This window comes from Bos grunniens, chromosome 27, assembly GCF_055505025.1.
Source record: "Bos grunniens cultivar Pamir isolate PY7600 chromosome 27, Bosgru_T2T1.0, whole genome shotgun sequence".
In the NCBI taxonomy this organism is placed as follows: Eukaryota; Metazoa; Chordata; class Mammalia; order Artiodactyla; family Bovidae; genus Bos; species Bos grunniens.
The window spans coordinates 15,321,813-15,344,728 of NC_141191.1; the positions used below are offsets into that span (position 1 = coordinate 15,321,813).

The 22,916-nt window shown below is 37.4% G+C and overlaps 1 protein-coding gene across 17 annotated transcripts in view; it reads left to right on the forward strand.

Moving 5' to 3' along the window:
* Nucleotides 1-22,916, forward strand: part of TENM3 (teneurin transmembrane protein 3) — a 2,452,009-nt gene that overhangs the window by 2,299,068 nt on the left and 130,025 nt on the right. For all 17 annotated transcript variants that reach the window (XM_086379882.1, XM_086379881.1, XM_086379885.1 and 14 more), the window contains 2 exons: nucleotides 7,096-7,218; nucleotides 18,519-18,733. In XM_086379882.1, coding sequence (XP_086236008.1) covers nucleotides 7,096-7,218; nucleotides 18,519-18,733 — 338 coding nt within the window. The remainder of the gene's footprint in view (nucleotides 1-7,095; nucleotides 7,219-18,518; nucleotides 18,734-22,916) is intronic.

The following is a 22,916-nucleotide window of genomic DNA, read 5'->3' on the forward strand; positions in this document are numbered from 1 at the left end:
TTATGTGGACTAGATGTTAGGGTGTTGGTGAGATTTCATCAGGCAGAGTTTGGGGAAGGCAACCCAGAAACCAGGAATTATAAGGAACAATGTCATGGAAGTAGAATAATTAAGGATACTACGGTAGACAGGCAAATCTGGCCAGCTCATGGGATCTGTGTTGTGTTCACCTTGTTATGCAACAGAGCTCTAGAACTTTCTCATCTTGCAAAATAGAAACTCTCTATTCGCTAAACAACTCCCCGTATCCCCCCAGTCCAGCCCTTAGCACCATTCAACTGTCTGCTCCTTTGGGTCTATTTTAGATGCCCATATAAGTGAAATCAAGCAGTATTTGTCCTGTGTATATATATAATGGGCTTCTCTTGTGGCTCAGTAGTATAAATAACCTACCTGCCAATGCAGGAGACACAAGTTTAATCCCTGGATTGGCAACCCACTCCAGTATTCTTGCCTGGGAAATCCCATGGACAGAGGAGCCTGGAAAGCTACAGTCCGTGGAGTCACAAAGAGTCAGATATGACTTAGCAACTAAACAACAACATATGTATATGACATTCTCTTTATCCATTCATCAGTGGACATGTGGGTTTCTTCTGTCTCTTGACTATTGTCTCACTCTTCCGTTTTCCTCTTACCGGATGGAGTCGCTTACCACCCTTCTACACTGGGTCTTTGCCCTGTGTGTGCATTTATTCTGTTTATCTCAGCGGGGCTGGGGGTCGGGGTGGTGTTGCTATAACAGGCTGTCCTCATTGTCTCACCCGCAGCCTTATGAGCAGGAAGGCCTGGGAGCTTTGCAGAGAAAAGCACCTGCGGCAAAGGTTCAGGAAAGGTAAAACAGACATTCTTTAGCTATGCCCTGTGTCAGATGGACTACTTTAAATAAAGTATTTAAGTTTAGTATGTAGTTAGAAAAGTATACAGAACCTAAGTGAACGACCCAGTGGAACCACTTCCCAGGCAGAAAAATAGAGTATTACCCGCTCTCCGGTAGCCCCCATGGGCTCTCCCAGTCATCACCTCCCCACTTCTCCCTGCAGAGAGTCACTCCGGGGACTTTCACCTGCTTTGAATGTTATGCACATGGACTTACCACAGTATTCATGTCTTTTGTAAATGGGTTCCCTTGCTCAGTATTGTATTTGTGAAGGTTTTCCATATTGTGGCATCTGGAGGTGGCTCACTCATTCACATTGCTGTGTGGAATTCCATTGTATGACAGTCCTATAATTTTTTTATCCATCCTGCTGCAGGCAGACATCTGAGTTCTTTCCAGTTTGGGGCTGTGACAAATATTTCCGTGAACATTCTTGTTCATGCCTTTTGGTGCTGTGTGTATACATGTTTCTGTTGGATATGCAGGCAGAGTTTTGTACATCTATGGGGACTTACCCACTGTATCTAAGATTTTTTAATAAGGAAAAAAATATATTCTAATTCCCAACAAGCAACCTTTAAATGATCTTGCAAAAATACAACTATTTATAGTTGGTAAACATCTTGTATTTACAACTTAATTTTAAGAAATGGACAACTTCTGAGTATGTCTGCTCCTCAAAAGAGAGATGAATTAACAATTTGTGTTAAGACTTTTTGTAATTCCTTTGAGGCGAATGCTCAGTTTTGATTCAGATAAGTAGGAAAACAGCACAGTGCAGAAAAAGGAATCCTGAAGTAGCATCAGGAGGTCTGTTATGTACTTTGAAAATGGTGTTTGGTGTTGAGTGAAGCTCTTGACACTTAATATGTGTAACTTAAGATCTCTAGGCAAATACAGAGACTGAGCCCAAAGTTAATGAGAGACAGAGAGAGACACACACACACAGATACACACAGAGATACACATCCTGAGTTCTCTTCATGCACTAACTGGGTAAATCACTGACCCCTCTCTGCCTGTGTTACATCCTCCTACATCAGGGGTAACGATCCTGTCACACACTACATTTATTAGGAGATAATATATATCAAAGTATTCTAAAATGCAAAAAAAACACACTGAACTGATTATATCTATATATAACTTTAAAACACACACTGCTGTTTACTTGCATATTTTTTAAATTGTTTTTAAGACTCTTGGAGTTAAAACAGCCTGTTATTAATTTAATCACCGTCATAACATTACTGTAGAGCTTTCCTTTTGCAACAATATACTGCGATGGAAAAGTATTTGTGTGGCAGGACGGTGCCTGGAGTACACAAGTGTTACCAGTTACTGTTTTTCCCTTCCCTCCTCTCCAAACTCTGTCTCTGCCTTCAGTTTCCTAGATGTAGTGCAGAATCATGTCTCTAGCCTACGACCCTCACAGAAGTTACACTCAGCTCCCCTCTGTGTGGGTTTTCACACTCCACCCTCGGGTAGGTTATAGGTGGTGTGTGTGCCCTTTATCATCAGAAGGTCTGGGTCTGAGGTCACGGTCCACAACTTACTCGTTTGAAACCTTACACTCAGAAAGTCTCAGTTTTCACAGATTTATAATTAAAAAAAAAACCAGTAACTACCTAATGGAGTCTTTGGGAAGATTAAATGAGATGATAAGCTGAAGCACAAGCACAACACTTGACACATAGTTAAGTGTTCAGTGAACATTTTATTTTTAAAAAATATTGCAGTTCCCACACCAACGCAGAGGGCCCTGTCTGCGGCTGAGAGAATGCCTGGTACTGCTGCCAGTCTGTGCCACCTCGCCTAAGCCGTCCTCATTAGCTAAGCTGTCCACCCAGGGGTCAAGGGCCCCGCGGAGCACAGAGCTGCCAGTCTCTTCTCTGGCACTCTTCCCATGCCCTCCGTCAGGTCCTGGGCAAACCAGGACCCATCACAACGTCATGAAGAGTGGCAGCAATTGCCTTCTTATGGGATCAACTCTGCTTTCCAGCCTGGGCATTAAAGAATTAGGATCATTCTCCTTTCTTTATAGATGTATTTTATTTCTCTAATTCTTGCTTTATTTGTCTGCCAAGATAGCTCCTTACACCAGTGCTCAGTAATTTCAGTAGCATTCTGACTTTGAGTTTGTTGCCTCCTTTTTCTCACTCTCTTTGTATCTCTCTCTCTGTCCCTCTCTCTGTGTGTCTCTGTCTCTCATTAACTTTGGAATCAATCTCTATATTTGCATAAAAATCTTTCGTTACACATCAGTGTCGAGAACTTCACTCAATACCAAACACCAACATTTTCAAAGTACATAACGTCCTAAGACCAAACAACCGTTTGGTATCTGTTTTCAAAGCAGAGTTTAACAATATACAGTACCATTTGGTATGTTTCTCATTATATGACATCTTAAGTAGAACCAAAATCCCATTTTACTGAGATTTTCTATAATAAAAAATATATGTAATAAAGCTCTGGCCCATCTGGCAAAAAGTAAAATAGTTCTCCAAACACAAACAAAACCCTGCTTTTTAACTTTTGATATCTGTGCATGACCCAGGGACTGTTCCTCTTCTTCAGAGTCTGTTAAAACCAGTAATATAAGCAAATCTATCATTCAAGAAGGCTTTTTATGTTACATAAAAGCTCACAATGATGATACATTATTTTGTGTAGAAACTATGGCTCTTTTGAAATATTATTGCTAAGCCAGAGTATGTCTGTCAAAACTTTTACTGTACTCAGAACTACAGCATTTTATTCACACGTTGTGGAACTATCTGAAACCTTGAAAAATGTAAGAAGTGATAAATGTTGAAAAAGCTTCTGATATTTTGCCACTCAAAAACTACATACTTTAATGCAAAATGACATGAAATTATACTTCTTTATGAGTTGACAGTTTGTACATTGGAGAATTGTAAACCTGTATCTTAATCCTTGAAAAAATTAGTCTTTAAAGGAAATTGCTGAAAAACTATAATTTATTTATTGTATTTATTTATTTATTTATTTTACTTTACAATATTGTATTGGTTTTGCCATACATCAACATGCATCCACCATGGGTATACACGTGTTCCCCATCCTGAACCCCCGTCCCACCTCCCTCCCCGTACCATCCCTCTGGGTCATCCCAGTGCACCAGCCCCAAGCTTCCTGTATCCTGTATCGAACCTGGACTGGCGATTCGTTTCTTATATGTTATTATACATGTTTCAATGCCATTCTCCCAAATCATCCCCCCCCTCCCTCTCCCACAGAGTCCAAAAGACTGTTCTATACATCTGTGTCTCTTTTGCTGTCTCGCATACAGGGTTGTCGTTACCATCTTTCTAAATTCCATATATATGCGTTAGTATACTGTATTGGTGTTTTTCTTTCTGGCTTATTTCACTCTGTATAACAGGGTTAGGGTTAGGCTTAAGTCCAAATCCTGAGAACATCAAAAAACTATAATTTAAACAGGGAGTATGAGCCTATATGTTTGTTACAAATTGTCCAGGGTGGATGTGGCTATGTTCCTGTCTATGTTTGGTGTGTTTCTTTACTAAAGGATGATTTTTATATAAGAAATTGTTAACAAAACAATGCGAGACTGGAATAGAATGTCCCCAAACTGTTGAATCTTTTTTTAAAAAATTGATCAATTATATATGGTGCTAATGGACTTTCATTCAGCTATTATAGTTTTCCTATAGCATTATGCTAAGACCAACCATTAATTCATCATTAATAATGTAACACTCCATTCTTAGCCATTTATATTTTTATTTGGTATTTATTAATTTTGCCTTAAATTGCTATACATGTGTCCACAAAAGTGTTGTCTGAGATTTTAAAACCTCAGAAAATAGAGTTTATTTCTTTGACAGATGCTTACTGAGATGTGGTCAGTAGCAGACAGTGTATGGGGCAAGTGAGATACGTGAATGATCTAAGACAATCTTGGGAGATACTTCACTCCGTCAGGGAGGTCTCCCCAAGAAGCTGACACCAACCATCAGAGGGAAGAATAGGTATTTTGCAGTGGGTAGAGAGCACTGCAGATGTGGGGGCTGAGGGGGATGTTTATTGAGACTCTATGGTCTGGTCAGGTGACTACAAATGGTTCAATATCCTGGAGTACAGAATAAGTAAATGAAAGAGCTACATACTATGGGCTGCCCCAGTAGGTGCCAGCTATCCTTCATATATATGGTCTAGAAAATTCCTGGAGAAGGGCATGGCAACCCGCTCCAGTACTCTTACCTGGAGAATCCCATGGACAGAGGAGCCTGGAGGGCTACAGTCCATGGGGTCACAAGAGTTGGACATGACTAAGTGACTAACACACACACATTCTTCATATACATGGTCTAGAAAATTCATATCATTTAAGGTTGGTTTAACCAGCCTCATTCTGTAAGTAAACCTAATGTTTAATATTACATCATTTGTCCAAAGTTAAATTCTAGATTGGGCTCCCCTGTGCTAAAAAGTCTGCCTGCCAATACAGGAGACACAAGAGACACAGGTTGGATCCCTGGGTCAGAAAGATCCCTTGGAGAAGGAAATGGCAACCTACTCCAGTATTCTTGCTGGGAAATCCCATGGACAGAGGCGCCTGATGGGCTACAGCCCATGGGGTCGCAAAAGAGTCAGACACAACTTAGTGACTAAACAACAACAACAAATTCTAGACTGACATTGAACCCACGTCTGACTAATTGCTCTTTGCACTGTAACAGCCTAGTTTTGTTCATATATATTCAATATTTAATAAGGGCTTTTTAACAGTAGTCGTTATCACACTGTCTCTAACAGTACTTTCTAAACTCTTACATCTCTCTTTGGTAAATTCCAATATGTATAATGAATATATACTGTCAAATAATGTTGAAAAATTCTCCTTCATGACATAGTAATATGACAGTCACCAGATTTCCCCATGGATATTTAGCCTTCCTTCAGGATTAATTCCTAAACTCTATTTTATGGAGCACAAATGAACATACAGTGTTAATGGTTAATGTGACAGTGAGTATTATTCTAAATATTTTTAAAGAATAAAATAAAAATATGTAAAATAATAAATTATATTACCTTTCTCTTTCTAATTACTTGGTCTTCTAGTTAGCTATTTGCTAAGATTTTTACATAAAGAAAATTAGTAAACATATAAAATTTATGTATGAATTTATACATAAATTTATAAGATTACCAATCCTACATCAAAAACTTTATGTGAAGTTACCTAACACTTTGGAAAAGACCCTGATGCTGGGAAAGATTGGAGGCAGGAGGAGAAGGGGATGACAGAGGATGAGATGGTTGGATGGCATCACCGACTCGATGGACATGAGTTTGAGTAAACTCTGGGAGCTGGTGATGGACAGGGAGGCCTGGCGTGCTGCAGTCCATGGGATTGCAAAGAGTCAGACAAGATTGAGCGACTGAACTGAATTGAGCTGAATCTGATACATATGCATGTTGCTTGATCTGTGCTAGTGCTGAATTATAAGTCAAAGATTTGAAGATTATTCATCTTAAATTAAGAATATTCAAATATTACTGTATGTTGTACATCTGAATCCATGTTGACCATTTCATGCACCATATTGATCTGTGAGACCACTTGTTACCTTAGTCCAAGTGAAGAGTGCTATGTCTCTTCAATTCAGTTCAGTTCATTCGCTCAGTCATGTCCGACTCTTTGCGACCCCATGGACTGCAGCACACCAGGCCTCCCCGTCCATCGCCAGCTCTTAAGAACCTATAAACGTTACAACCAAGTATTGCACATGTGCAAGAAGCCTGTGGTCCTGTCCTGCAACTCACTTAGATGATGGTGAGTGGTAGAATTGGAACAAAGCAGAGCACAGAGTGATTCATTCTAAGAGTTTCCCGGTGCTCATTAGCTGAGTAATATCAAATCTTTATTAAAGTGCTGCCGTGTTGCCTTGCACTGCTGCCTGAGTTGCCTTTGTGTGAGGAACTGTTTTCTTATTTTTATTAGGCGATGAATCCTTGGCATTTCAGAACATGGAAATTTTCACTTTACATGTGACTCTTGTTACTCAGAGTATGGACAGTCTAACTTTACATGTGACTCTTGCTACTCAGAACGTGGTAATTCTAACTTTACATGTGACTCTTGTTATGAACAGATGTACCATTTGCTGTTGTAGCTGGAAGCAGCAGACCTTTAAACACCGTGTGTTTTTTACCCCCAGCAATGCATCTCTTTGGCCTCAACTGGCAGTTACAGCAGACTGAAAATGACACATTTGAGAATGGAAAAGTGAATTCTGATACCATGCCAACAAACACTGTATCGTTACCTTCTGGCGACAATGGTAAGAGAAATAATCACGTGTCCTGTGTTTTTCTTTTAACATTTCTTTTCCATAAATTTATTTTTACCATGTTAGAGCCAATTGTGTATGGGAGAAGGAAGAGGTTCTAGAATTACAAATATTATCTTTGAATGAGTGGCTTTCATTCAGTTACTTGAAGCACTGAAAATTCACATTTTTATCATAGGAATAATACAGTGTTCTGCCTTCTGAGTCAATGGCTAGGCTTTTCTGCCTTTCCTTCAAAAGTGTGCATTTTGTTTTATTTTTAGTCTGTAAATAGATTCTAATTCAGTGTATCATCTCTTATATTATCTTGGGTTTATTTAGCTTTCTTCATTCAGCTAGTATGGGAAGTTGGAATACTATCTTCATTTTGTTTTAGAAGGTTTTACATACAAAACACATTAAAGGATTATCGTTTATTGACCTTTCCTCAGCTTGCCCTTTCTCTAAACTTTCAAAAGTTTACACTTTAAGCTAACAGGCTTTCAAATCAATTGGTTCCGAGTTTAAAAATTGGTATTTAAGAGGTTAGAGAATGCTGTATTTCATTTTTTTCAATATAAACACCCAGAAAAATACGTACATGTGTAAGTATATTTATATGATGTACCTATTTTTATTATATGTGTGTACATGCTTGTATTTATGTTTGGCATTTGGCATTCTCTGACTTTTTGCAAAATGTCATAGTACTTTATATCTCAAAGCAACTGGATAAAGACACCTTTTTCCATCACATGAGAAACAGGCTCTTTGCCTTTCAGCATTTCCCTGGCTCTCCTTCCTCTTTGTTTCTAATCTAGAATATTTTTCTTCTGCTTTGGCATCAGTTATTTTCATCCTCCTGTGGCTGATTTCTTTGCAAGACTGAAAAGAAGCTATTATATATCTATATAGTATATTTATTTGTATTTTATGTATGCTGCTACTTTACATGTACCCACTGGCTGTGACTAGTGCTTTTACCATATTTTTTTGTTCTTTGCTTTTCCATCTTCTGTTTTAATAATAATACTTCATGACCCCCTCTTCCTTCTTAGGAAGGCTGATGGATTTTAGAAGATGTTAGATTTTCACAGTAATGGTAAATACCACCACTCCTGCCCCTGTATAGAGTATTTAATACCAAGTGCTGTATATTCACCCCTCTTCTTTCTTAGGGAGGCTGAGGGATTTTAGAAGACATTTCTAAATGTTCGATTTTCACAGTAATAATAATACCACCACCGCTGTCCCTGTGCAGAGTGTTTGATACCAAGTGCTGTATATTTCAAATAAACTATAATCTAATGGTTGATGGCAGTGACAGTGGAAATTAGCACACAGTGGATTAGAGGAGTGAAGAAAAGCTGGCCTAATTAAAACTGTTGGTGGGAAGTTTCAATTAAGTGAAATATAATTACTTTAAACCACTGTTTAATCTTTAATGCACTGATAACACACATATGAACAGATCCAGTAACTATACAGAAATTACAAGTATTTATTTTGGGTTTATATAGATTGAAATTTAGACTGTCTGTTAAAGTGGATGGTTCCTGTGAATGATCAAATACCACTTGTTAACCACACATGTAGGGTACTTTTTACAGACCCTACATAAGAAATGTAAGAATAAGAAAAATGCTTATTGTACACATTTTGTTTATTTGTTTATACATCCTAACGTTTTATTGGGCTTCCCCCAATGGCTTGGCAGTAAAGAATCTGCCTGCCAATGCAGGAGATGCAAATTTGATCCTTGGATCAGGAAGATCCCCTGGAGAAGGAAATGGCAACCCACTCCAGTATTCTTGCCTGGAGAATCCCATGGACAGAGAAGCCTGGCGGGCTACAGTCCATGGGGTCACACAGAGTCGGACATGACCGAGTGTCTGAGCACAGCACATTAATATAAGACAAAATGAAGGCCATCAGTTTTGGTTAGTGTAACTCTGGCAAATGACTTCTCCAAGTAAAAAAAAAAAAACTCTTTTATAGGAACTTCCAGTTTTAAAATACATAAGTCATGGGATATAATATACAACACGGTGACTTTAGTTAGTCACCATGAGGATGAGGTGGGGGGCCCCCACTCTCTCCTTCCTGCAGTCCCATAGCTGGGGCATCCTTCTCAGGGTCTCCTTAGCCCAGCCCTCCTGTCCCATCCCGCACAGTGCTGTTGAGTAGGGGCCCTGCCAGGAACTGACCGACTCAGCGATGGAGGCATAGTGTGTATATTCACACAAGCAGGCACAGAGGGGCGCATGGGATGTTGTGCCCAGGCGTTACCCCCTAACCTCTGTGGGAAGTGAGACAGGGCAGAGACAGTCTCTGGGGTCAGTCCCCAGATGGGTGGCTACCTTCCCTTCCTCCACTTGTCTCATATATTTGAAAGTTGTGAAAAAGTAGATCTTAAATATTCTCATCACATACAGAAAAAGTTGTGACTATCTATGTTAGACATATTGTGGTAATTGTTTTACAATATATATAGTTATCAAGTCGTTATACATCAGAAACTAATATAATGTTGCATGCAGCAAATAATTAAAAACCCCTTTTGTATGAGGACAAATTGAAAACTATGTGATTCATCCTCTTTAAACAAAAAAAGGTTCAGATTGCTTTTAAATTTTACATTATTGTTCGTCATGTATGAATTTTCTCAAATACAAGCCAATTTCAAAGAATTAGATTTTAGAGCAAGTTAAAAATTGCCTATGAATTGAAGAAATGGGACTAACAGTGCTTCAAGAGTATTGAGTTTTCTTCAATATTGCATATAGTATTTATGTTGTTGCATTGTATAATAGCTCCTTAATTAGATGCTACATTGATTTTGTCCATTAAACTACATTTGCAAGGTAAAGTTTTAATTCACTTAGCTTGTGATGTAACACTCTATATACATAATGTTAAGTTATGGCATGTGGTTGTTTATAAAAAGATATTTTCTCTCAGAGATCTCAAAGTCAGAGTATAAATCCAAGGTTAGGTCATAGAAGTGGAGGGTGGGCTATTGATTGTCTATAAATGCCCAACCTTGCTTCCTGATGCCTTAATTATTAGTGCCTCTGTGGGACCTAAGATGATATTTATTATCATTTACCTTCCTTGACAATTGTTAGACCTTCAGAGTTGGATGTATTTTCTGCTTTTCATTTTAATCAGTATAGGCCAGTTCACTCACATGATGTGCAGGCAGCAAGCTCATAATATCTATGACCCCAAAGAGTAGTATTTTTTAACTCTGAGTGGTTTTCTGATGTCACAGAGTAATTCTCAAACAGATACCAAACCCCCTAAATTACCGATAGGATTTTTAAGTACTACTCTGTTTTGTCCTTATGATATCTGGGGGTTATAAACTATTATTCATAAAATATCTCAGAGTACAAAGTCCTTTATTTAGTGGAGTTATCTGAGAAATGCCACTTTACTGATGTGTTTCTATATAAACTGGGAATCACATAAGAAGGAGAGGAATAACAATAGCTATGTGCACTCAGCCTCTTTATGTTTTCACACTCTGACAACCGTATTTTAAGACATTAAGACTGTTGTGACACACACTTTCTGATGAAAGGAAAAATCACAGTTAGCAGGTGAAAAGACAGCTCGTGGATCCCACGTTGAGGCACAACAGGACAGGATGGGGGGGAAAAAACCTTCAAGATGATACTTTATTGTGTTTGAAGATGTGGTGCATCTCACTCTAACTGTGAAGGCTTTAATTGGTTTGATTCCTAACCCACATGCTTTGAGTTTAGAATAACTACAGGGCAGTCTGTTGCCCTGTCTGTTTTTTTTCCTCCATCTTTCCTCCTTTTTCTCTTGGTAAAACCTACAGACCGCCTTAGTATTTCCTGTGATCGTTCCCAGGTTCAGACTCTGGGGGCTTAAGGATGGAGTGATCTCAGTAAGGGAGGATGGTGAGCACTAAAACCAGCCCTCCTTTCATTTCCTCTGAAGCCAAAGTTTTCTGGAATTCAGGACATGATGAAAGACATCTGTTTCCAGGCTTTTATCTGGGAGGACTGACGAGCTTCAGAGGAAAAGGTTGTCCAAGTATTTACAAGTTTATCAAACGGTGTCAATGGCACGCTGACTTCCAGGTGTGTTTACAATCAATAAAGAGCATTTGAAAATGCTAACAGCAATGACCACGCTTGACCTGGCCGAATGAGAGGAGGGCCATGACTTGAAAAGCAACAGTGCAGAATTTAAAAAGACAAAGCACCTTCACAAAACTCTAGTCTCCTGACATTCAGATAGAGGCTTTTTAGCAGGAATGTTGTACTTATATTAGCGGCCAGTTCCATGGATTTAAGCAGAGAGAAATCTGTGATGTCCTTTTCTCTGTGCATCACTGATTATAGTGAGAGGGTCAGGTCGGCATCTACCTTTTAGGAAAGAGACATTTTGAGATCTCAATTCAAAATAAATCCTAGATTCTAAATAGTGTAATAATTTAAAGCAGATAGACATGGATAGGCACTTAAAAATGAACACACTTCATAGGATAAGCTAGATCAGTGATCTTAAAACTATTTTGTTCTTGTGTGTCTAAAATATGTACACTAATTTGAGTTGTATTTCCTGCAACTATAGTACTCTTGAGTGTTTTTTTAAAAATCTGTTTTATTCTATACTGAATTTTGTTTCCATTTATCAGTTGTACATATTTGGCTGAAATTAACCTAATTATTATATACATAATGTTAAGCATTTTGATAATTATTAAATATAAAAAGTGAAAATGTATTAGAAAATACCTCTCTGAATGAGATGGAGACTTTTCAGACAGTTTATGTATTCACTGATGAATATTACTTATTACAAGAGCAAAGCAAGTTTCAATATCAATTCTATTCCTGTTTTTCCTTTTTTATAAGTATAAACATAAGAACTCTCCCTACAAAATAAGCAGATGGAAATGGAAGAATAGTTTTAGGAAGATGTCTCATTCAATTATTCAAAGTCCTTGTTAGTCCTTTGTTAAAAAATCACATAGTGATCTATTTCCGAAAAGTATATTTAGTGGTCTGCTGCTAAGCTGCTAAGTCACTTCAGTCATGTCCGACTCTGTGCAACTCCATAGACAGCAGCCCACCAGGCTCCCCCGTCCCTGGGATTCTCCAGGCAAGAACACTGGAGTGGGTTGCCATTTCCTTCTCCAATGCATGAAAGTGAAAAGTGAAAGGGAAGTCGCTCAGTCATGTCCGACCCTTAGCGACCCCATGGCCTGCAGCCTACCAGGCTCCGCCATCCATGGGATTTCCCAGGCAAGAGTACTGGAGTGGAGTGCCATCGCCTTCTCCGATTTAGTGGTCTACAAGTGTCAATTCCACCACATTTCTTCTTCAGTTTTATTGAAAGCAAAGAATTGGCAGCTACCTGATTTCAAAAAGATTCTTTACGCAGTTTTCCAAATCAATCCAGTTTCTCAATTTTCTTGGAGTACACCAGAGAAGGCTTCACCAAGGCTTACCACTAATTATATCTCTTATTCTTTTACTTAGTGGCACTTTATTTTATCTGATATATACAGAATGGAGTGGAAAATGGAACCATTGTTCATTTCCATTTACCTTTGTTATAATTTCTTTTGAATGCTTTTATCATACACTATCAGTATCACTAATTAGCTCATCAAATATGAGCTAATCAAATATATGGGAAATACTCACTATTTAATTTACTGGTAGAGCTAGTTTTCAATAAAATCAAACTTAACTTTCTTCCATAAAAAGTCTGGCTTGTTTTTTTCAGTTCAAATAAATTAATATAAATTTTGTCACAACCATCTCAGCTCAGAATTCCTATGCTAGTCAGGCAGTAGAGAGATGGATAAAACTCAGAGCCTTGCCAGGAGTTTGACAATTGGATTAAATAAGGCATCATTGCCTTGAATACTTCTTACTTTATTGAAGTTCTCTTTGCAATCATGAAACTCTTCTGCAGATGAAAAGCATTCATAGACAGTGGGTGAGTGGGTGACAGGGGCACAAAACGAAGATTTCTCTCTCCCTCTTGATGCATCAGATTTTAAAACCTGCCAGCAGTCTTAAATAGTCCATTTCTTAACTTCATTGCATTTTGCCTTTGCTAGAAATACATGTATGGCAGGAAGAACAAAAGAGCCCTTCCTTGGGTTTATGCTGTCTTGGTTAAAGAATGTTTATCAACAAAAATACTTTCAATTTTGCCTGTTTGACACACTGGAAACTTTATGTTCTAAGAGAGTGTATCAAAGAAAGATTCTGGATATGTGAGAAGTATGCCTGTCTGTTGTAATGGCAGTCTAAATATGGGAATTGTTAAGGTTTTAGAAATTAATTCCCACAAAATAATGTACCCCTTTTTCCTATATTGAAAACTCCCTTGTGTTCCATAGGGGTATGAACTACTCTTGTTTGAAGAATCCTGGACCAAATAACCTCCAAGGGCACTGAAACTCTGAGATTCTAGCAAGATTTTCCATTACAGGTAGACAAAAAAGAAACAGTGATCAGAGCTTCTGTTGCCCCCATTCAAGCACATCCACTCAACCTTGGTTCTTTTGTATTACAATTAAAAATAACCTTCTTTCTGAAAAAGAGCCACCTATTAAATTAACTATGGGGCTAACTATATAAGTAGATACACTTTTCGACCCAGAAGTAGGTACACATACCATTGCAGTGAGAAAGATTTTAACACCTCAAAATCAGGATATAGAGAAAGCAATAAAGCAAAACCTGAAACCCTAGAAATCAGAACTTGGTTACTGTTTCCAAAGCTAATGCCCTTGGGCAGAGATGATGTTTTGGAAAACAGTTCTGGGATTAGCACCAGCTAATGCTGACCAGCTCTCAAAGCATGGGTACACTGTTAGAACATCTACAAGCCATTTCTAGCAGCAGTAGATAGGTTGAGACCAGAGGACAGATTAAATCACATAAGCTTCAGATAGTAACAACAGAACTTGTTAATGGCAATAATGTATAATAATAGAGTTAGAAATCTATGAACATAATGAATGAGTCTAAATATGAATGATCTCATGTATAAATATGTGTACTAACAGATCTTAGTGGGATAAAGGACTACTACTCTACTCAGTATTTTAAAAAATAGTATATGTAGAAATCAACCAAAACTTATTAGCAATTTATAATAAATTCTAATACAAAGAATTTTCCCTGGTGGTTCAGGCGGTAAAGAATATGCCTCCTCCAATGCAGGAGACCCAGGTTCAATCCCTAGGTCTGGAAGATTCCCGGGAGAAGGGAGTGGCAACCCACTCCAATATTCCTGCCTGGAAAATCCCATGGACAGAGGAGCCTGGTGGGCTACAGTCCACGGGGTCACAAAGAGTCGAACACGACTGAGCGACTTCACTTTCACTTTATCAACAGTGAATAAAAGAGTAGATGTCAAAAACTTAGAACAGTGTCTGGCATGTAATACGTATACAATAAGTTGTATTTAACACATTAGAAGTGAAGAAAAGTTGACTAAATTAAAAGTGAATATGTGTGTTCAGGTTGATAAAAAGTCATAAATTTATATTCTGTGTGTGGGTGTATGTGATGTTTCCCTTTAAGGACTTAATAGATTGTAGTATTATCATTAATACTAGATATTCAAAAGGATTACTGTCTTAATTTTTGGAAAACTTACAGAGGACAGAGGAGCCTGGCAGGCTACAGTCCCTAGGGTCACAAAGAGTTAGACATGACTGAGCAACTAACACATATAATATGAAGAATATTAGGTCATAGTAACCATGGCACACAAAGCCTATCATTCCCTCCCAATAAAAATAAGTACAATTTTATGTCCTAAAACTGAAAGCTAAGCAGTTTCTCTGGTGTCTTTTAGTGGGCTAACATACCTGATTTTATATGGAATAGACAGATAAATTTAAAACCTAATAACTTGAAATAAGTATTTGTTTTTAATAAAAAGCATGGGTTATATAGTCTTATATACTATAAGACACATAGTTTTGGAATTATGCAGACTTCTATTTGAACCTTGACTCAACCCTCCCTTTGGGTTATAATTTACTTCTCTGAGCCTTAAATTCCTCATCTCAAAATAGTATCAATCTCACAGAGTTGTTTTGAAATTTAAAACACATAATATAGATGAAACCACCTAGCATGTTGCAGATTCTCACTAAAGGTTAATTCCCTCTTCCCCCCTCCTTAATCTTTTCAGTAAAAACTATTTTATGACAAAGGTAGGTTCTTGTGCAAAAGCTTCCAAAATGAAAAGCAGACATTGATCTCAGGTATTTAAAATTTTCTATAAATAAGGATGTTTAGTTCGCTAGCAAGCAAAAATAATCTCTGGGTGTAGGGCTATATTTTTTTCCTTTTATCTATATATTCTAGTTTTGCTAAAATGAATATTAATAGCATAAGATAAATATTTTAAAATTCAGTAAGTGATGCACAGTTGATAGTCTGTGAGTTGATACATGAAAAATTACAGTGATCACTGTGACCCAATTTTGAACTTTTATTTTCCAGAGCATTTTATATTGGTAAATTAGTTCAACAAAAATAGACGTGGCAGGTGGAGGACTGTTAATTGCCATGAGTGTGGACATCAGGAAAAAAAAGAGAGGAAGTGAGACTGTTAATAATGACTTTTTATTAAGCTTTCTTGTACAGCCCCCTCCTGCTACCTACCTGGGTTATTACAACTGTATTCTCATTATTTCTCCACTTCTAGGCTTCCCACACGACTGCACTTTAATGCCTTGAGATAATGACTTTGTGTCACCTTTCACCTTTTCAAAACCTTCCATGGATCTCTGTTTAGCTGTAGCTGTCCTTTGACCTGATGATCATGTATCATTGTAGGATGCAATAGTCCAGGTAGAAAAGAATCCCAGCACTTACTAGTAACACACTTTCCCTCAGACTTCATACTCGTCCATAAGTGTAATTTGTTGTTACTCTAGACCCTAATGGCCATGACCTGGATATCTACCTAAAATTTTTGTGGTAGAAAGGTGCCTTCATGACTAATCTTGAATTCAGTTTTTCCTGGTCTCACATGCACGCGCGCGTGCGCACACACACACACACACACACACACAAGACATAGGAACAAAAATCTGCCTTTGTGGCATTGAAGTGTAATTTACCCATATTAAATCTATTTCAAGTACATGCTGCTGCTGCTAAGTCACTTCAGTCGTGTCCGACTCTGTGTGACCCCATAGACGGCAGCCCACCAGGCTCCCCCGTCCCTGCGATTCTCCAGGCAAGAACACTGGAGTGGATTGCCATTTCCTTCTCCAAGTCGCTCAGTCGTGTCTAACTCTTAGTGACCCCATGGACTGCAGCCTACCAGACTCCCCCATCCATGGGATTCTTCAGGCAAGAGCACTGGAGTGGGGTGCCATTGCCTTCTCTGATTTCAAGTATCTGGGTTTTTTTGAAATTTTTTGACATGAAAATACTGACTTTTTTTTATATATACTTTTTTTTGGGGATATGTATATATCCATTCTCCGCAAACTCCCCTTCATCCAGGCTGCTACATAACATTGAGCAGAGTTCCCTGTGCTCTACAAGTGTCTATTTTTAAAATGTGCCATGAATTGTATGCATAGTAACACAACGCTTATATATACACACACACATTGTTGTTGTTCAGTCGCTCCCTCATGTCTGACTCTTTGCAACCAATGGACTGCAGCACACCAGGCTTCCCTGTCCCTCACCATCTCCCAGAGCTTGCTCAGACTCATGTCCATTGAGTCAGTGATGCCATCCAACCATCTCATCCTCTGTCCCCTTCTCCTCCTGCCTTCAGATCTTTCCCAGAATCAGAGCCTTTTCTAATGAGTCAGCTCTTCACATCATGTGGCCAAAGTATTGGAGCTTCATTTTCAGCATCGGTCCTTCCAATGAATATTCAGGATTGACTGGTTTGATCTCCTTGCACACACAGACACACACACACACACACAAAACACATATATATCTACTTCTGGAAAAGGGATGTAATAATGCCGTTTGATAGAACTGAAAATAAAAAATCCACGAATATGAGAAGACCAAATTCTTTAACCTGGCATTCAGGGGCCTCCACCATCTGATACCATTTTTGCTTTTCCAGTTTTATTTTCTATTTCTCCCATGACAAATCCATTGATGTCTTCCATTCATTTGATATCTTCTGAGAGCCAAGTGCTTTATATAGAATACCTCATGTAAAGCTTAGAGGAGTCCTGTGATTGCATGGTTACTTTTACAGGTGAAATTTAGAATCAGAAGCTTAGTATACACCTTCAGGTCACACAGCTAGTTAGCCAGTAGAGTCAGGGTTCAGACTCCAGTTTGTCTGACTCCAGGACAAGTTTTCTAGGCTTCTTTTCTAGCCAAATGGATCTCTCTGATTACCATTGTCCTAACACATGTTCAGTTCCATTGCATGTTTTTAATTACAAAGTTTACCTCTACTCAGAAACCTTATCCTACTTGTCCTACGAAGTCGAACTCAGTGCCTGCCCCTCTGTGGCATCTTTCCAGCTCCAGCCTTCCGTGATATCACTTTGCTCTGACCCTTAACCATACGTTGCTTAAGATAGTCATGTATTAGTTTGTAGGTGTCGTCTTTCCAACCAGGTAATTACTTGCTTGATGACAGAAGCCATCAAAGCCAAAGTCCATAATCTCTAAGAATCTGTTTTCTAGTTTATGTTTCTTCTTAATACCTGCAATTCTGTGTCCCTAGTAAATGCTCCAAAATGAACTCAATGGTAAATTAAGAGTTCTTTGTAGATAGAAGACTCTCTTCTGTCATTAAAATAATTTACAACTACTTGCAGTTATCTGAATTTTGAATTTGATTGATTTGGAAATCTTCATAATCCATTCTGCCTTAATTTACACTTCGCAGGGTTATGGTATGTTTAGAATGACTGATAAGTACCAGACTTAATCTCTCCCAAGAAATAACACCACATATAATTTGTAAGATAATTACATTTCAAATGATCAAGAAAGACTGTAAGTGTGAAAACAGTTGCAGTAATAGGTGTACCTTGGGGGAAAGTAAAAGGATTTTGACTTAAATATCTTAAAGAACATGCTAAATCAGGATTACTTGAAGAATATCTTAACAGAGAAAAACCTTTTAAAGGGAAAATTAGAAATAAAGAAGAGCATTTCATTTATCAGAAGGAAATGAAATTTCTGAGCATTTCAGTGAAAAAAAGTTTTGGAAAGTCAGAAGGCTGTTTTAGTTTTGGTTCTGTTTCTTTTTAATTTTCCCTTCTTTTTCAATGAATCTCTTACATTCAGGAAAATTAGGTGGATTTACACAGGAAAATAATACCATAGATTCTGGAGAACTTGATATTGGCCGAAGAGCAATTCAAGAGGTTCCTCCCGGTATCTTCTGGAGATCACAACTCTTTATAGATCAGCCACAGTTTCTTAAATTCAACATCTCTCTTCAGAAAGATGCCTTGATTGGAGTATATGGCCGAAAAGGCTTACCACCCTCCCACACTCAGGTAGGTTCTATTACCAATAAATTGAAAACCGCTAGTTTGCATTTTTAAAGTCATTCCATTTCTTAAGTGCACCGGTTTAACTCTTTGACCACTTTTTTATTGATGTGTTACAGCGAAGAGTTGTGACTGTAGGTGACACTTATCTTGAGACTTTTGAATTAGTATGAAGAACAGCTCTTTCTTTCTGATTCGCTTTAATCACTATTGATTGATTAAAATGTACAGAATTTGTGAGTAACCTGATGAATATTGAACATCATCTAGGCAGTAAAACATCATGGATTTTCCAAGTGTTTTAGAACAATTCTGTGATCATTTCCAAAGATCACACAACTTTCATGTAATAAATACGTGACACTTTCATCCCAAACATGTGTTCATTCTGTTGAAAATACATAGTTTTTACTTTGTCAGATTTACTCTTTGTAAAGAAATTATGGGACCATAAACAGTTATATAATATGAACTTTTATCAACTAAGCCACAATTCCTCATCTATATATGATAAACACTAAAATACAGAGGCAAAAGGGCTTTCATAGATCATCAAGGATGATCACATTATTTAAAACAATTCAAATACTCCTATATTATAGGTGCAAAGAACTTTAAAGTCAGTTTGCTTTCATGAAAATCATTTCACAACTGTCGCAGATTAATAATCCTAAAGACCTTTTCATGATCCAGTACTGACTCATGGAATGTAAATTGGAAATTGTGGTTTAAAGATATTCCATTACGTCTCAGAAATTATGTAAATTACCTACCACAAAACTGGAGCCTAGACTTTTTCCCAAAACAGGAATTCCAAAAATGTGATAGATGGTTAATTAAAATGGGCAATTAGATGAGCTTAAAGTTATGCCTGAAAATCAGTTATTTGCCCATGGAATTTCATGCTGACTAATTTGATGTATTAAATGAAGACCAGATGCTTTATATTATGTAAATTTCTGAGAAATGCTTTTTCTATAATCTCAGAATATAAACTATAAGAAAAATTGATCCATATACTAATAAAAAGTTTTTAAAAAAAGATGAGTAAGAAAAATTTGAACATGCTTTCTCTAATGTCCTGGATTAAAAAAGTTTCATATACATATATAATTCATACAACTGAATTTTTTGAATGCCATACTTTCGTGTATTCATTTTTCTGAGTTAACATTTTTCATATCTACATTGTTAGACTAATGCCTTTAATGCTCTCATATCAAAATACCTCTTATTATGTACTAGGTAGGGTCCAATTATAAATTTTAGATTATAGTTACATCTGACTGTAGTTCATGTTACAGGTGATACTAACTAAGATGTAATGACAACCTTTTCTTAAGTAGAAGTGGCTGTCCATGACTTCAGTTATAGCAAATAGATTACATTTAGTAAACAATATTCCAGTGAAATAGAAAAAAAAAAAAAAACTTTTTTCCGTTGGAATCATATGTGATTAAATTATTTTTATAACTCAAGAAACATACCTCTAAGTACAATAGCAAGCTTGTAACCTGTAAATTCCAAAGATTAATTTCAAGGAAAAAATTAATGCATTGAGCACGTTAAAGGTTTATTTAAAGATTTAGAATTGACTTTTTGCAAGTTATATATACCATAAAAGACTAGGGAATAAAAGGTGTAGTTCAGGTTTTCTTATAATTCTTCTGGTATTTAAACACAATATACGTGATATTCACTTTTCTTTTCTACCACAATGTATGTGTTTAAGTAGGTTATGCATTTTCTTAAGCTCCACAGTTATTAGAGTTCCTGCCTCCGGTTTATTCAGGATCAGCAGAGCAAACAGCTGTTTCCGAGTTCAGTGTTTAAACATGAAATACGCTATGAAGCAGCCCAAATTGAACATTTCTCTGTTTCTGGGAAACGTTAAATAAATCAGCCCGAAATAATTAAAATTGGCCAACCATTCAGAATAATCACTTGAGTTTTGAAAGTCTTTGTGACCCGTTATAAAACTGTCCGTGTGACTGTTGCCAAGGAATCAATTGACTTTCTTCCCCCTGATGCCCGATTCATTCTCCTGGACAGTTAGAAGCCTAAGGAAGCAATTTAACGCTTTATACAGTTAATAGCATACTGTATCCTTTGAGTGCATTTGCATGAAGCTGTTTTAGAATGGGAGTCGGAAACCTGGGTCGCCACTTTTTGACCTTGTGACCTTGAACAGATCTAATTTCCTGGTGACTCACTGTCTGTCTGTAAAATGAATGAGTTGAATCAGGTGATCTCTAAAATTGCTTCCTCCTCTGTGTTTACAGTGAGACTAAATCACCATCAAAAAGTTTAGAGCACAGTTAGGTATTCGTAGATTCTGAGTTCTCATAATTTTAGTAGCTGAACTGTGTTAAGAATAAGGATAATCTGTTCAGAAACGAACCATCAAAATACCTTCAGTATAAGCTTTGTCTCGATCGCTCCCCCAATGTGGTGAGACTGAATTTTGTCCTAAAAATAACAGGATTCTAAGACTTGCTGCACAAAAAAATCCATAAGAATCTTATGAATAGGTATTACAGAACAAAACTCAGGTTTGCCCTTAAGTCATTACAGTACACCCAAAGAACAAAGGTTACTAAATTTCTATTCCATATAACTTGCTTCTTTTTTGTAGCAATGACTGTAGTATTAAATAGGGAACCTATCTTTAGGTATTTGAATATCCTCCTGAAGTTGTGTGTGAAACGTCCCCAGGGAAGAGCCTAGAGCTAGGTAGATACTTACTCCACAACAATCAGCTACTCCTCACCACAAGCATCATGCCTACCACTCCAGCCTTAGTTTACTGTTCAAAGTGTGATGCAAAATGATGATTTCTGTGATAAAAGGTGACACTTCACAGGGCCTGAAAGACCTACCAAAATTCAAAATTTCCTCTTTTTCACTTTTTCAGTTACTGTGTTTATGCTAGGGGAGAAAAATGTTTATATGCAGTGGGACCATCAAAAGAAACTTTTTCTGGCCTTTTTGCCATGCTCATGCAACTATTTAAAACTGATAAGAAAATGAATGGTTTATTTGAGACAGAGGCACCATTCAGAACTTCTGAGTTAATTTCCTCTGATAATTTTGGAATATAATTCCAGTGAAATTTTTGTAGTTCAAGTGTCCACACCAGTCATTATCTTCATCCTTGTAAGATATATAAAAAAAAAAAAAATGTTTGAATGCTAATCACGTTGTTGCTTTTTCTGCATTCCTCACAGCTGAATGATATTATAGTATAGTTCGACTGCACAATAACAAAAAATGCTTTTATACTTAAATTTAATATTTAGTATGTTGGAAGCTGAATTAGATATTCTAAATTCTGTCCAGTAGTAACAGGAAAAGGTCTATGTAGAGTGGCAAAGAATTAAACTGTGATTCTCTGAATCCCAACAACTGATTTTTTTTTCCAATTTGATTGTATTAAGGGATTCATTATAAATAAGTTTTCCTTAAACAGACCTCTGATGAAATTCCATTTAAGAAATCTATCAGAAAGTAGAATATTAGTGATTCACACGTGCAGGGCTCTGACATTAATGATTTCTATAGATAGCGCTGTGGTGTACTTTTCACCATCAGTACATACCTCAGGAATAAAGTGAAACTGGGTAAGAGTCTATAGACACTGAATAATTACTTTTAAGAAACGATTGTTGAACAAGTTTATTAAAACTGTGTTGGAAAAGTCTTTGCAGTATCTTCCAAATTCGCTGAATTATCTCTGACCACAAAATATTATCCCACTATTACCAGCCACATCACATTTTTTAAAAATTACCTTTGAATTCTCTGGTTAAATTCTTGCAGCTGCCCAGTGTTCATGATTAATCTTACTAGAATAAATATTGTTTAATGATGATTGACTTCATGATAATAATTGGCTCATCCTTTCAGAACCCCTCTGGAAAAGGAAGTGGCAACCCACTCCAGTATTCTTGCCAGGAAAATTCCATGGACAGAAGAGCCAATCAAAGATGTAAAGGCATCTTATTATATGTTTTTAATCTAACTGCAACTAAGTACAACTCCACGCTGGCTTTCTCCATGGTGCTTGCAGTGGTCATATCAGGGTCACAGAGAGGTGTGGAGTCAGGTAGTAGAAATAGCCCAAGCTTTGGAGCAAAGCTCACTGCAGTTCACAAACCACCTGCACCACTGACCAGCTGTCTGACCCTGC